This window comes from Telopea speciosissima, chromosome 11 (genome assembly GCF_018873765.1).
Source record: "Telopea speciosissima isolate NSW1024214 ecotype Mountain lineage chromosome 11, Tspe_v1, whole genome shotgun sequence".
NCBI classification, from domain to species: Eukaryota; Viridiplantae; Streptophyta; class Magnoliopsida; order Proteales; family Proteaceae; genus Telopea; species Telopea speciosissima.
Genome location: NC_057926.1, coordinates 39,573,834 through 39,586,608, shown reverse-complemented (window position 1 = coordinate 39,586,608; position 12,775 = coordinate 39,573,834). Strand labels below are relative to the sequence as shown.

General features: G+C 38.7%; 1 protein-coding gene across 1 annotated transcript in view; it reads right to left on the bottom strand.

Annotated features, from left to right (window-relative positions):
* Positions 1-12,418, bottom strand: part of LOC122645785 (RNA-binding KH domain-containing protein RCF3-like) — a 31,089-nt gene extending 18,671 nt beyond the window's left edge. The window contains exons 1-2 of the mRNA XM_043839150.1: positions 12,323-12,418; positions 107-789 (exon numbers count right to left, since the gene is read on the bottom strand). Of these exons, the coding sequence (XP_043695085.1) occupies positions 107-745 (639 nt within the window). The 5' untranslated portion in view covers positions 746-789; positions 12,323-12,418. The remainder of the gene's footprint in view (positions 1-106; positions 790-12,322) is intronic.
* Positions 12,419-12,775: the final 357 nt, after the last annotated feature.

The following is a 12,775-nucleotide window of genomic DNA, read 5'->3' as shown; positions in this document are numbered from 1 at the left end:
ATTAAAAAGTACAACAAAACATAAAATTTACTACACCAGATTGTACCTTTCAAAATTCAACGAGAATACTCAAGAAAACCAGCGAACAGGCACAACAGTACATTACCTGCACTAACTCATCAGTGCTCATTGCGCAAGCAGGCAGGTGCTCTGTGGGCAGGATACGAATGTTTGCATTAGTTTCAGTCCGCAATTTCTGGATGATGTTTCCACCTTTGCCTAGAAGACACCCCACTTGATTGTTTGGAACAAGAAGGCGTGCAGTGACTACATTGGTTTCATTATTATCTTCACATGTTATGCCACCAAAGAGATCATCTTCCTCAGCAATTCGTTCATGAACTTTTAACAGAGCATCCTGGGCAGGACAATGTGGCTGCATGGGCTCATGTTCATTCTCAGTGAAATCATCATCCTCATCATCTTCATTGGGATTGTATCTCCTAGGCTTTCTTGTAGCAGAACTAGAGATAATGATTACTCTTTCATCTGAGCCAGGAACAGATTCAGCGACTCTGATCTTGGCACGGGTCTCATCTCTCAAGGCATTGATTATGCTACCACCTTTTCCAATAACACTACCAATCTTGCTACTTGGACAGAGAATACGATAGACTGTGTCAGAAGCACTAGGAGGTCCAGCATTCAGTTCATGACTAAAATTTGGCCTTGGACCTTTTTTGTTACTCTTTTTTTTCTTAAATTGGAATCGTTTCTTGAAAGAACCTGGCTTGTTCTTATCCATAATGACAAAATAGAGATCTTGCAAAATTGGAGCACGATCAAAGCCTGAGAATTTTTTCGGGAGAGATGGTCATCAGTGTACAAAAAAAATCCATAAAACAAAAATGATTTTGATAACTGAAAATCTTGAAACAAAGAATTCAACCATATTCTGTGTATCTATCACATAGATTATTACAGTACATTAAAAAATAAAACCATACCCCAGTGCACGAGGCTCCCGCCACTGTGGGCCAGTGGGGTCTGGGGAGGGTCATAATGTACGCAGCCTTACCCCTGCTTACGCAGAGAGGCTGTTTCCAGACTCGAACCCATGACCACTTGGTCACAATGGAGCAACCATACCGTTGCACCAAGGCCCCATGGCCAGCTAGCTTGGAGATAAAGATTGAAGATTAATTGACCATGCAGGAGGAGGATTGACAGTCTTATTAGTCCTAAATTTTAGAAAGTTTTTTTATATCTTGGGTGGGAGGTTTATTAACAAGAAATTAGTTTCTTCTTATAGGTTATTAGTAGTTACATTTGCTAGGATTCTTTATTAACTAATTAGACTAGGATCGGGTTCCTTTGTAATTGTTTTTAATTAGGAAAAGTATAATTAGATTAGCATAGATATATAGTACATGTATATACAAAATGAGATTTTCCTCCTTTTTGGGGGGTTCTAGAAAACATTAATTACCAGCAGTAAACTGTTCTCTATCCAGAAAAAAGGAGTCAAAGGAATCTTCTGTTGTATATCATATAGTTGAAAGTTTAAGCCATTCACAAAATGGGAAGCAAGGATGCAACCATAGTTATCAAGGCAGGAAGGCAACCAAGGCATTTCAGAGGGTCAAAATTCAAGGCGACACCGCCATGGCGGCAAGGCGACACAGCCATGGCTGCAAGGTGACACAGTCATGGCGGCAAGGCGCCCACCATGACGCCCAAGGAGCCTGGACGCCTTGACAACCATGCATGCAACCAGTATCTGATTAACACAAGTATGCATCACATCATCCTCACAGGCCCACCAAGCATTGTTCTCAACTTCAATGCATGGTAGTTTGATGCCTTGGTGAGTTTATCCACAGTATGGTGAGGACTTGACTAAATAATAGCACAATCAACTAAATCAATGGTAACAACTAAATGAAACAAGTGCCCAAGGCAAGTATGCCAGGCCCAAATGGCCCAAATGCTTACACAGATCCAGGCTAATGCCCTCTTAGATAAATCCAACTGAAACTGGTGAGATTCATGAGAATTTACAGCAGTTTTGTAGCTTTAAGTTGGCGTGGATACAGAAAAAAGTTTTTAAGGATTTGCAAGGGCAATTGGCATGGAGCTCGAAAAATTTTGCAACCTGAGAACAAGCCATTATATGGAGTTTACATGTTATTTATATAAATTGAAAAAAAAAAATAGAAGAACCATAAGATTGGTTCAAGTCCTGGAAACAGCCTCTCTGGAAACAGGGGTAAGGCTGTGTACATTTGACCTTCCCCAGACCCTGCTAAACGCGGGAGCCTTGTGCACTGGGTACAGCCTTTTTTTTTCATAAGATTGGTAAATAAGGTAATGCATATCTATTGAGAATATCATATAATTCAAGAATCTGGAATGTGAATTCCAAGGGATATTCAATGTAAATGATTTAACAGATGCATCTTAACAAATGAGAAGAGGACCAAATTCTTGAGCATGTAAACAACATGGTGCAACCATGCATAGGGCCTTTCAAGTGCACTGTGGTAGTTAGCAAAAGTTGTCAAAGCGATAGGCAATCCAAGGCATTCGAGGGCCAGCTAAGCACTTAGGTAAAATGGCGCCCACCTAGGCGTCACCTAGGTGCCCTAGGCGCTTTAGCATTATTTAATGTATTCTCGTAGGATTTGTCATCATCTCAATCTGAAAATGTCCAAAAAGATTTTGGAAGCCTTACTTGTACATTAATTTTTTACTACTGATCCTTTTGGTTATAATAAAATAGAATAGTAATATACTAAAATAAGATAAACAAATATCTTATTAAAGAAAGGGCGGATTGAGGGCATTCTCGATGGATTCTGCGACAAATACTAATTAAAGAAGGGGGGGTTGAGGGACTAAATATATAAAATAAGACAAACAACACAACAACAACAATGACAACTCAGCCTCATCCCCCAACTAAATGGGGTCCGCTGCACGGATCGTAGAAAAAAAAAGTAGGGAAAATTGAGGTCCACTCAAAAGGGAAATGAAAGTAAGAGGAATGCAGAATAAAAAGGAAGAACTGAGAGAAGAGAAGTGAGAAATGGGAAATGGAAGTAAGAGGAAAGATGAAAACCCAAAAGGTCAGGAAAATCTCAGCTAAATGGTGTCGACAAAATGGATCCTTGCCCTTCAATAGGCTCTATCTGAGGTCATACTTGGCACAAGACCCAAACTATGCATATCATTCCTCACAATCTCTCCTATGGTCATTTTTAGGCCTGCTCCTAGCCCTTTTAGCTCCTTACTTGGGCATCCCTAGGCCTCCATTGAACACAGTCATACTACCTCAAACGACATTCCCGGAGCTTGTGCCTTAATACGTTCATTCCTTAATTTACCCTTCCTAATTTTGCAGCACATCCATCTTAACATCCTCGTCTTAAAAAATAAGATAAACAAATATCATATTAAAGAAGGAGAGAGTTGAGGGGATTCTAGATGTCGATGGATTCTAGAAGTCAAGACTGGAGGGCAAGAGGGAATAGCGGAAAAAAGAAGAAAAAAAAACACTCATCCTCCCGGAAACATGTTCTATGCACAACGTCCAAAGAATCGCGACTCTGTGGCTACTTGTTCTCAACAAAGCTGCGACAGAGTTGAAGGGAGTGGCAGCGGCGCTGGAACTCAAACGGTTACGCTCCCTCCCTCCACTTTGTTCTTTTGTTTCCTTTTATGATAGCAATAATGGCATGGGGGTGGCCGCTGCAACTTCTCTTCATTGGCGGCAATTGTGTGGCTGCCACTACTACTGCTTTTTCAATCTTCTTATTCATCCTCCTCCCCCTCATTCCATCTTCATCTTCTTCTACTTATTATGCTGCTGCTATGGCGCTGGCAGTGGCGGTGGCAGCGGCAGTGTTTCTGTTGTTGTTTCCTTTTTATCGGGGGTGCGGGAGTCGGATAGTTATCAAGGCGTCCAGGCTCCTTGGCCGCCTTGGTCACCTAGGTGGGCCCCTTGCCGCCTAAGTGATGTCGCCTTGCTTTTAGCCCCTCTCCAACACCATGGTCGCTCTGCCGCCTTGATAGCTATAGGGAGTCGAGTCGCAAGGGTGAGCATGTGCTGCCAACACCAAAGCGCCTTGAGCAATAAGGCGATACTTCCCTTGGCCCAGATTTTCCACCCAGATGCCTAAGTGGCACCTAGGCAACGCTTTGACAACTATACTCCGCAAAATCCTTACTGTTGTTGAGCAGAATTCTAGAGGTCAAAGGATCGCTAACAAATGCATTATGTGCAAGCAGCAAGAAGAGAACGTGGACCACTTAAGCACTGTCCTCTGTAATGTTTAGAACTATGCGCCACTTAAGTATTGTACTCCAATTCATGATGTTTGGAACTATTCATCAACAAATATTTAGGTTCTGTTGGGTTTCATCAGCACATATAGAGTTCTTATCTTAGTACTCCAATTTGTTTGGGACAAGTGTAAGTCATCCCAAGTTCCTTAAATAGTTAAATCTGACATCCGTTGAGACAAGGGAGTTTGGAAGGGCAAGTGATGCAAGTAGGATTGTTCAATTGGGCCAAACAGGCCACGAAAGACTTCTTATTTTTGGATTTATGAACCTTGGACTTCTTATTTTTGGATTTATGGATGAAATGAGCCTCTTTGATGCAGATTCATCACCGTAATAAGCTTATTTTATTAGGAATAAATCTAGGGTTGAGTTCTGTACATGTTGGGCCTTTGATCCCATGGGTTTTCAATGTAATAGGTCACTTTAATGGACGGATAGACCTAAAGTATGGATAATAGGATTTTCTTTTAAGTGTTTAGTTGGGCTGAATTAGGACTCTGTTTTGAGTCTCTTTCAGTTTCCTAGTCAGTTTCGGTTACCTAATAGGTTAAGGATTAGGTTAGGCCTTTCCTTTTTAGTGTAGGAGTCTATTTTTTAGTCTTTTCTACAAGGTTGCAAGGGGGGTACGTATTGGACACGAATTTTGATACTAATGAAAAGCTTTTTGCTACTCTCCTTCTCCATTGAAGATTTTTTTCTTGTGTTTGATCAAGGTTGGTGGGATCGGTGTTTGATCCGATCGACACCTTGTGGTGGGAAGCCTAAGTGGTTTGTTTGAAAGAATCAGTGTTCGATCCAATTGACACCTTGCGGTGGGAAGCCCGGGTGTTTTGGTTCTCTTTGCATCTCCAAAACTGTTCTACAGTCAACAATCTGATCTCAAGGTTCTCTTCATCAACTATCGGAACACATATTTCAAAGGTTTTGTCTGTGACATTGGAGGAGTGGACTGAAGATGAAATTGACTCTATGGTTGAGGTTGGCGGTAATTTTTCTGCTAACAAAATCTATGATTTATTACTCCCATCCCTAACCTAATTTTTGGGTTCCCATTGTTCTCTTGGTTTCCTTGGTGCAACGGTAAAGGTTGCTCCATTGTGACCAAGTGGTCACAGGTTTGAGCCTAGAAACAGCCTCTCTGTGAAAGCAAGGGTAAGGCTGTGTACATTATGACCCTCCCAAGACCCCGCAATGGCAAAAGCCTCGTGCACTGGGTACGCCCTTTTTTCTTTTGGTTTCCTCATATGATTTATTTCCCATTGTTCTCTTGGTTTCCTCATATGATTTATTTCCCATTATTCTCTTGGTTTCCTCATACGATTTATTTCCCATTGTTCTCTTGGTTTTACTTTTACCCTACAACTGATTCACCTTTTGATAAAAGATCTTAGTTTGGTTCCTAGTTTGACCATTCAAACCTACGACTACATTAAGTAGTATCAGAGAGGCTTAAAGTTAGAAGGCATGAACCTAGGACTTAGGAAGAGATGAAGCACGAGTTGAAGAACAAGTACCTACCAAAACATATCCCAAGGAGACTCGCCCTTCGACTAGGTAACTACCAAAAGGCTTTCAAAATTGAAGACAACTTGAAGCAACCATCAATGAAATTCAGTTCGCAAATTGAGGATTGTTGGAAGTCAAGCATCACTAATGTTAGAGCATAGACTCAACTCAATTTTGCACCATCAAAGGAAGAAACGAATAAAGCATTCAAGGAAAAAGAGCTTGAAGTTGAAGTTATCACAATGAACTTTGATAATAAAGAAGAGACGGTGCTTGAAGCTTCAAAGACGGAAGGTCAACATGTGGAAGATTCTACTAAAGAGGTCTACGTTGAAGAGATCAAAGTAGACTGTAGACCAAGCCGAAACAGTGGAAGGTAAAATGTTGGTCGAGAACACTCCACAAGAAATCATTGACATTCAAGATGTTGTTCTTGAAGAGATGGAGGTTGTGCCTCAAGTCTTCAATGAGAAGCTTGCCAATGCATAATTGTCAAGGCGTCGCCTAGGCGTCCATGCGGATCTATAGGAGCCTAGGTGACTGCCGCCATAGTGTAGGGCGCCTTGTACTGGTTTATATTTGTATTTCATTTACTTGAGATATTATTCATAAATAAGCAAATACCCTCTATTTGAATCCAATAAAAATAGTTTAAAAAAATTCCAAAATGATAAAAAGTCAACCCCTTAATTCAAGAACAAAAAGTGGATTTTTGGCGGTAGACGAAATTCTCAACTTTCAAATGCTAAGTTTTTTCTCAAATCTAAAAATTCCATAAATCTTAATATGGTAAAACATTGCTAAAAAGCCAAAGTGCGGTAAAATATTCATTTGTTTTGCTATTTAAAATATATTTTCATTTAGAGCGATTTTGACAGCATCTGCACACACCAAATAAGATTTGATCGGAACATAACTCCTTCAATATAAATCAGATTTAAGCAATCTTGGAATTGTTGGAAAGTTGGTTTTGTATCCTACCTAATACAAAAAGTCTCATGTAAAAATAAAATCATTTGATCAATCAAACTTTTAAGAGAACAAGAACATTTCTCTAAATCGAGAGCAGTATAATTACTTATTGATAAGAACATATTTTCTAAGAATAGTATAAACCAAATGTATGTTTTGACTGTTTCAAACTTCCAATAGCTAGCTTCTTCAGTTCTGCAGTCTTCTAATTCTATGTTAATTTTTTATGACATTATGTGGCTTAATATTGATTTTTGATTATTTAATGTGACTTAATGTTGATTTTTTATGACTTGATGTTGTTTAATATTGATTTTTTATGGCTTGATGTGGCTTAATGTTGATTTTTTATGATATAAGGTACATATTGTAGCATACTTAATAGTTTTAGAAAAGAAGTGAAATAAAAAATAACACTTGGGCATCTAGGCAACGCCTAGGCGGCCGCCTTGTCGTCTAAGCGCTTAGGCACCCCTCCACCGCCTTAGGTCACCTTGCCGCCTTGACAAATATGTACCAATGTTGAGGACTCTATGAATATGACATTCACAGTTGATATTGATTCAGAGATCGAGCACATAGAGTTTGTTATGCCATCATGGTTCACTGAACAGAAAGCTCCACGCCTTGAAGACTTTATTCCTAATGTTCTTGCATCACCTGATGCAGGGCATTCAGCCAGCCCGCTAGACCTAGCCTACCAGACTCAGCCCAAGTTCATGAAACCAGCAGCTGGCCCATCAAAGAAGGCCAAGTCCAAGTCTAAGGCCCAGCCCGAGTTAATGACCAGCCCAAATCTGTCTAACCTGGACTGATTTCAGTTCTGCCCCTCACAACAAATTCGTGGACCCTTGGGACTAACAAGTCTGGCCCCACAAGTAAACAACAGTCTAGTGACTTTTCAATCCCAGCAGTGACTCCTCAGTTCCAACAAAACGTCTTTTAATTTTCCTAGTTTCTAGTTAAGTGTTTTTTCGTATTACTAGGTAGATTTATTATTTTCCTTGTTTGTAGTTCCAAAGTCTTGGAACAAGTTTTTATTTTTCTTGGAGTTATTTTCTATGTATTGGGGTTAGTTTCTAGGTGTTGGAATCCCACTCAGCTTTGGAATTCCAACAGTCCATTTAATATTTAGTGCATGTATCCAAGAGGTAGTTTCACTTCTTCCTCCCCTATAAATATCAAAATCATATAGGCTGTAAAGCCATTCCAGATTTTTATTTTTTTTTAGAAAAAAAAAAAAAACTTCTCTTGAAGATTACATCCTGTGGAACTCAAGTGGGCTATGGATCTCTTTTGGTGGACCTAGGTGGACTCCTAAGGTGGGCTCTAGTGGATCTCTAGTAGCCAAAACTATCTTTTAATTTTTGTTAATCTTCTCTTCAACTTCAACCATCATCCCTACCATACCCACCATCAATCACAACTTCATCACAATCTTTTCCTTTCATTACCCTTTTATTTGCAGCCTTCCTCTTCATAAACCCTCTAACAGTGGCCTTTTCTTTACTTTCCATTAAACCAGATCTCGACACTGGCAGCAACCTTTCTCGACTGCACCATCACCAGAGTTTTGTTTGGGAATGGTCAAATTTGTTATTCAAATGTTGTTTCCCTCTCATCACTGCAAAATTCGAGGATGAATTTTTTCAAGTTGGAGAGAGTTGATGCAGATTCATCACTGAAATAAGCTTGTTTTATTAGGAATAAGTCTAGGGTTCGGTTATATACATGTTGGGCCTTCGATCCCATGGGTTTTCAATGTAATGGGTCACTGTTATGGACCTACAGTATGGGTAATAGGGTTGCATACGGGATTAGATGTTTTAGTTTCATACTTAATTTTATTTTGCTGTTTTTGTTCTTAAATTGAACCGGTTCAACCAATGGTTCAATTTAAGTGACTTTAGTAGTTTTTCTTTTAAGTGTTTAGTTGGGCTGGATAAGGACTTTGTTTTGAGTCTATTTCAGTTTCCTAGTCAGTTTAGGTTATCTAATAGGTTAAGGATTGGGTTAGGACTTCCCTTTTTAGTGTAGGAGTCTATTTTTGTCTTTTATATAAGGTTGTAAGGCGGGGGAGTATTGGACTCGAATTTTGATATTAATGAAAAGCTTTTTGCTGCTCTTCTTCTCCATTGAAGATTTTTTTTCTTGTGTTTGATCAAGGCTGGTGGAATCGGTGTTTGATCCGATCGACACCTTGCGGTGGGAAGCCCGGGTGGTTCATTTGAAGGAATTGGTGTTCGATCCGATTAGTACCTTGCGGTGGGAAGCTAAGGTTTGGTTTGTTTTGGTTCTCTTTGCATCTCCATTACGGTTCTACAGTCAAGCAATCTGATCTCAAGGTTCTCTTCATCAACTATCAGAACACATATTTCAAAGGTTTTGTCTGTGACATCGGATGAGTGGACTGATGATGAAATTGACTCTATGGTTGAGGTTGATGGTAATTCTTCTGCTAACAAAATCTATGATTTATTATTTCCATCTCTAACCTAATATATTTGGGTTCCCATTGTTCTCTTGGTTTCCTCATATGTGATTTATTTCCCATAATTCTCTTGGTTTTACCCTAAAGCTGATTCACCTTTTGATAAAAGACCTGGTTTAGTTCCTAGTTTGACTATTCAAACCTAGGACTACATTAATCTTCTATAGCCCATGTTTGAGAGTCTTAAATATGTATACGGGAATAAGTATATACATAAAATTGTGTAGGTACAATATGTTGTTAAGTTAGTTTAGTCCATAAAGAGTCCTTTTAAGATAAGTATTCTATGTCTTATTGCTAGTCAATAGTTTATGTCGTTTGGAGTCTTCTATAGCAAGTATTTGATCAGTTTAAGTTAGTTTTTGTTTGGGAAACTTGAAGGGATAGTTGTTTATTTGATTTAGGAGTCCTAAAGTCGGTTTATTTGGTCTTCATAAATAGGGTTGTAATCCTACACGAATTTATAGCATTTTGAAATAGAAAATTAGATTGATTTAGTTAATATTGAGATTGTTGCCTCCCTCTCTCTATCCCTTCTCTATCCTCTCTCTCTCTCTCTCTTCCCCAAGACTTCTCCCTTCCCCTCATCCTTATGATTCCCTATCTGGTTTTACATAAATCACATCTACATTAAATCCCTCAAGTACTTCCTTCTCATTTTCAACTTGTTTAGTTTCTTGCACAGTATTTATAATTCCATAAACATTTGTGTATGAGGATCCAAAGTGTTACACGATAGTGAGGAAGCAGCAAGACTTCAGACACATGTATTTGAGGACTAGCATGGAGCATATTGCTCAATTGTGCATCACTGATTTTCTGAGTGATATCTTTCTCCAAATTCTTTTCATTATCCCCCTTCTTTTTCAAGAAATAAAACCTATTTACAGTGTTTGACATCTGTAATTGTCTTCAATAAGAGAGGACATTATCACAAACACATAGTTCAATACAATAAGAGCCAGATTGATCATGACGATGGCCAGATAAAATTCCAACCAACGTATACTGTGTATCGTACTAAGGAATTTGGAGGCCTTGATAGATACTATGAACACCTCATTTTCATGGAGGTCCTGCTTCACAATGTGCTTGTTGATGAGATGAGCAAGAGTTGTGTTAAGGGATTGTACTCTGCCCCTTGTCACATTCTGATAAATCTACATTCCTTGCAGCATTTCATTGTTTTGCCATTCATGTTTTGGATTGGCCTTTGGTTTTGCTGTTGTAATCTTCTTCTGTTTGCTTGATTCTAATAAATTCATTGTTCACCTTGGGGGGTGGCTACTATTAATGCATTATTTTTAAGATTAAAATCATCATACGGTTAAGGTAAATATCATCAAAGCATCCTCTACGTGACAACACAGGCATTTTGATGGTTGAACTGACTGACTCATGCATAAGTGCATAACACTAGTGCTACCAGCCAGTCAATCACCTAGGAATGACAACTCAACAGCTTGAGTTGAGCCACAAGGTGCAACTAGTTGATGACTTCTGAGGGTTTAAAAACTGGGGGCTCTTGACTTCACTACTTTGAAACACATCTTGTGGTAGAATTTAATGTTATATGTTTATCACTTATACACATTCGTCTGTGGTAAATTTAAAGTCTCAAGTAATTTAATAGTTCCGCAACAATCTCAAATAAGTATCCACGGTTAGGTAATGATTACCTGTAGAAGCATCTCCAAATTCATAAACCACCCCTCCCCAAAAATCTCATAGGCCTTATCTTTCGGGTAAAGAAGCAGGGAATCAACAATTTTCCAATTGGGTCATAATCAGGAGATTGATAAATCTGATTGAGTCATCAATAAGATTAAACTATTCTCTACCATCTCATCCATACACCCTTTTTGAATTTCTACTAAAGCCGGATTACTAATTAATAAATATTGTTCAATAGACCCTAAAAAAACAACAGTTCTGATCACATTATCAGACTAAAAAAAAAAAGTTCTGATCACATTGACCCAAAAAACAACAGTTCCGATCATATTATCAGAAAAGGTTTCATCTTGAACAATCTCTTCACTGGCTAGAATGGGTTCTGACATTAATGGACATGAGCTCCTAACAGTGTCCCTAGAACATTATACTCATAGGACTAAGATCTCACCTTTCAAACAATCTTTTAAAATTAATTTTGGGATTTTGAGATATTTCTACATGCTCATGTCGACTAAGGGATGATTTTAACCCATTTGAGATTACTTTACCAAACTGTTGGCTCACATGATATTCTGAAACTATCACAAACCTGAAAGCAATCTTAAAGTTGTACAGTAATTATGGGTTTCCCTGTCCAATTTGCACCCCAGGAGTAGCAAGTTCCCACACAACTCATACACTAGTCAATTCCCACCATGGGATTCACCGGCTCACCAACAAGAGACCAAGTTGACACTTCTAATGCAAATATGCAATACAAGCCTCAAACAAGGGAAAGATAAAGAAATTCCCTTTCGATCCTAGAAGCATAAAGCCAAAACCTAGCAAACTCAATGCTAGAGCATTTAACCTATAAGAATGCAGATAAAGCCATCAACCTAAACAACATTAGAAGCAAAGCAAGTTTCTGCTAAAATTCCACCCCAGGGTTAAGTTCAGGAACACGCCCTAGAATTCTAATGATAACTACCAGTGGTAAAGAACTCAAACTTTCAGAATAGATGAAATTATTCAAGTTAACCAATCACAATTTTCCACGGTTCACTGTTAGTAAAGCAGCATAGACAACAATATTACAGTGTCATAATACCGTCAAAATCACTAACAGAGTCATTTCCTTCTGGGCGTATATGCGTTTTCAAAGAAACCCAAAAAGACCCAGCTCTTACTACATCTGGTACATTCTAGAACACTTAAAATATCATCTGTTTCTGAAACTTGCATGGAAAATCTCATCTGTTATCTAATTTTCCATCATAAGCAATCGAAGAAGTTCTAAAAATGTAGATTTTAGCATCTGAGAATGGAGAATGAGAAATGCGATGAACTGTTTCCACACATGAGAAGCTCACGAAAAAGAAAGAAAACAAAAGAAGTGAAGAAGCATACCAGAATGATTTCGGAGAAGATTTCGTCGCCGGTGAAAATGGGCACAAAACGAACACTCACAGTCGCTCCGCTCTTCTCCGTCTCTGTGAAGAAGACATTTAGGGCTTCCAATATTGATTTCTTCCTACACGCTTCGTTTATACGTGTGTTCAACTCGTGTGCATCTCACGCACGACTAATGTGAATGCCGCCTGCCGCGTAGGTAGAGGCCCTAAGGCTATGTTTGGATCTCAAATGAAATGAAAGAGAAAAAACGGGAAAAAAAATTGAATTAAAGAAAAAATAGATTTTTTTTTTTTGGGTTGAAGAAAAATAGATAAATAAATCTCAAAGAAGGAAACAATTCAACATCTATACTTTTTTAAATATATTTAAAAAAAAAAAGTAGGAATAATTATCACCTCCAATTCGTTGCTCCCTCTAATTCCTCCAATTCATCTAATAGGAGTGGAC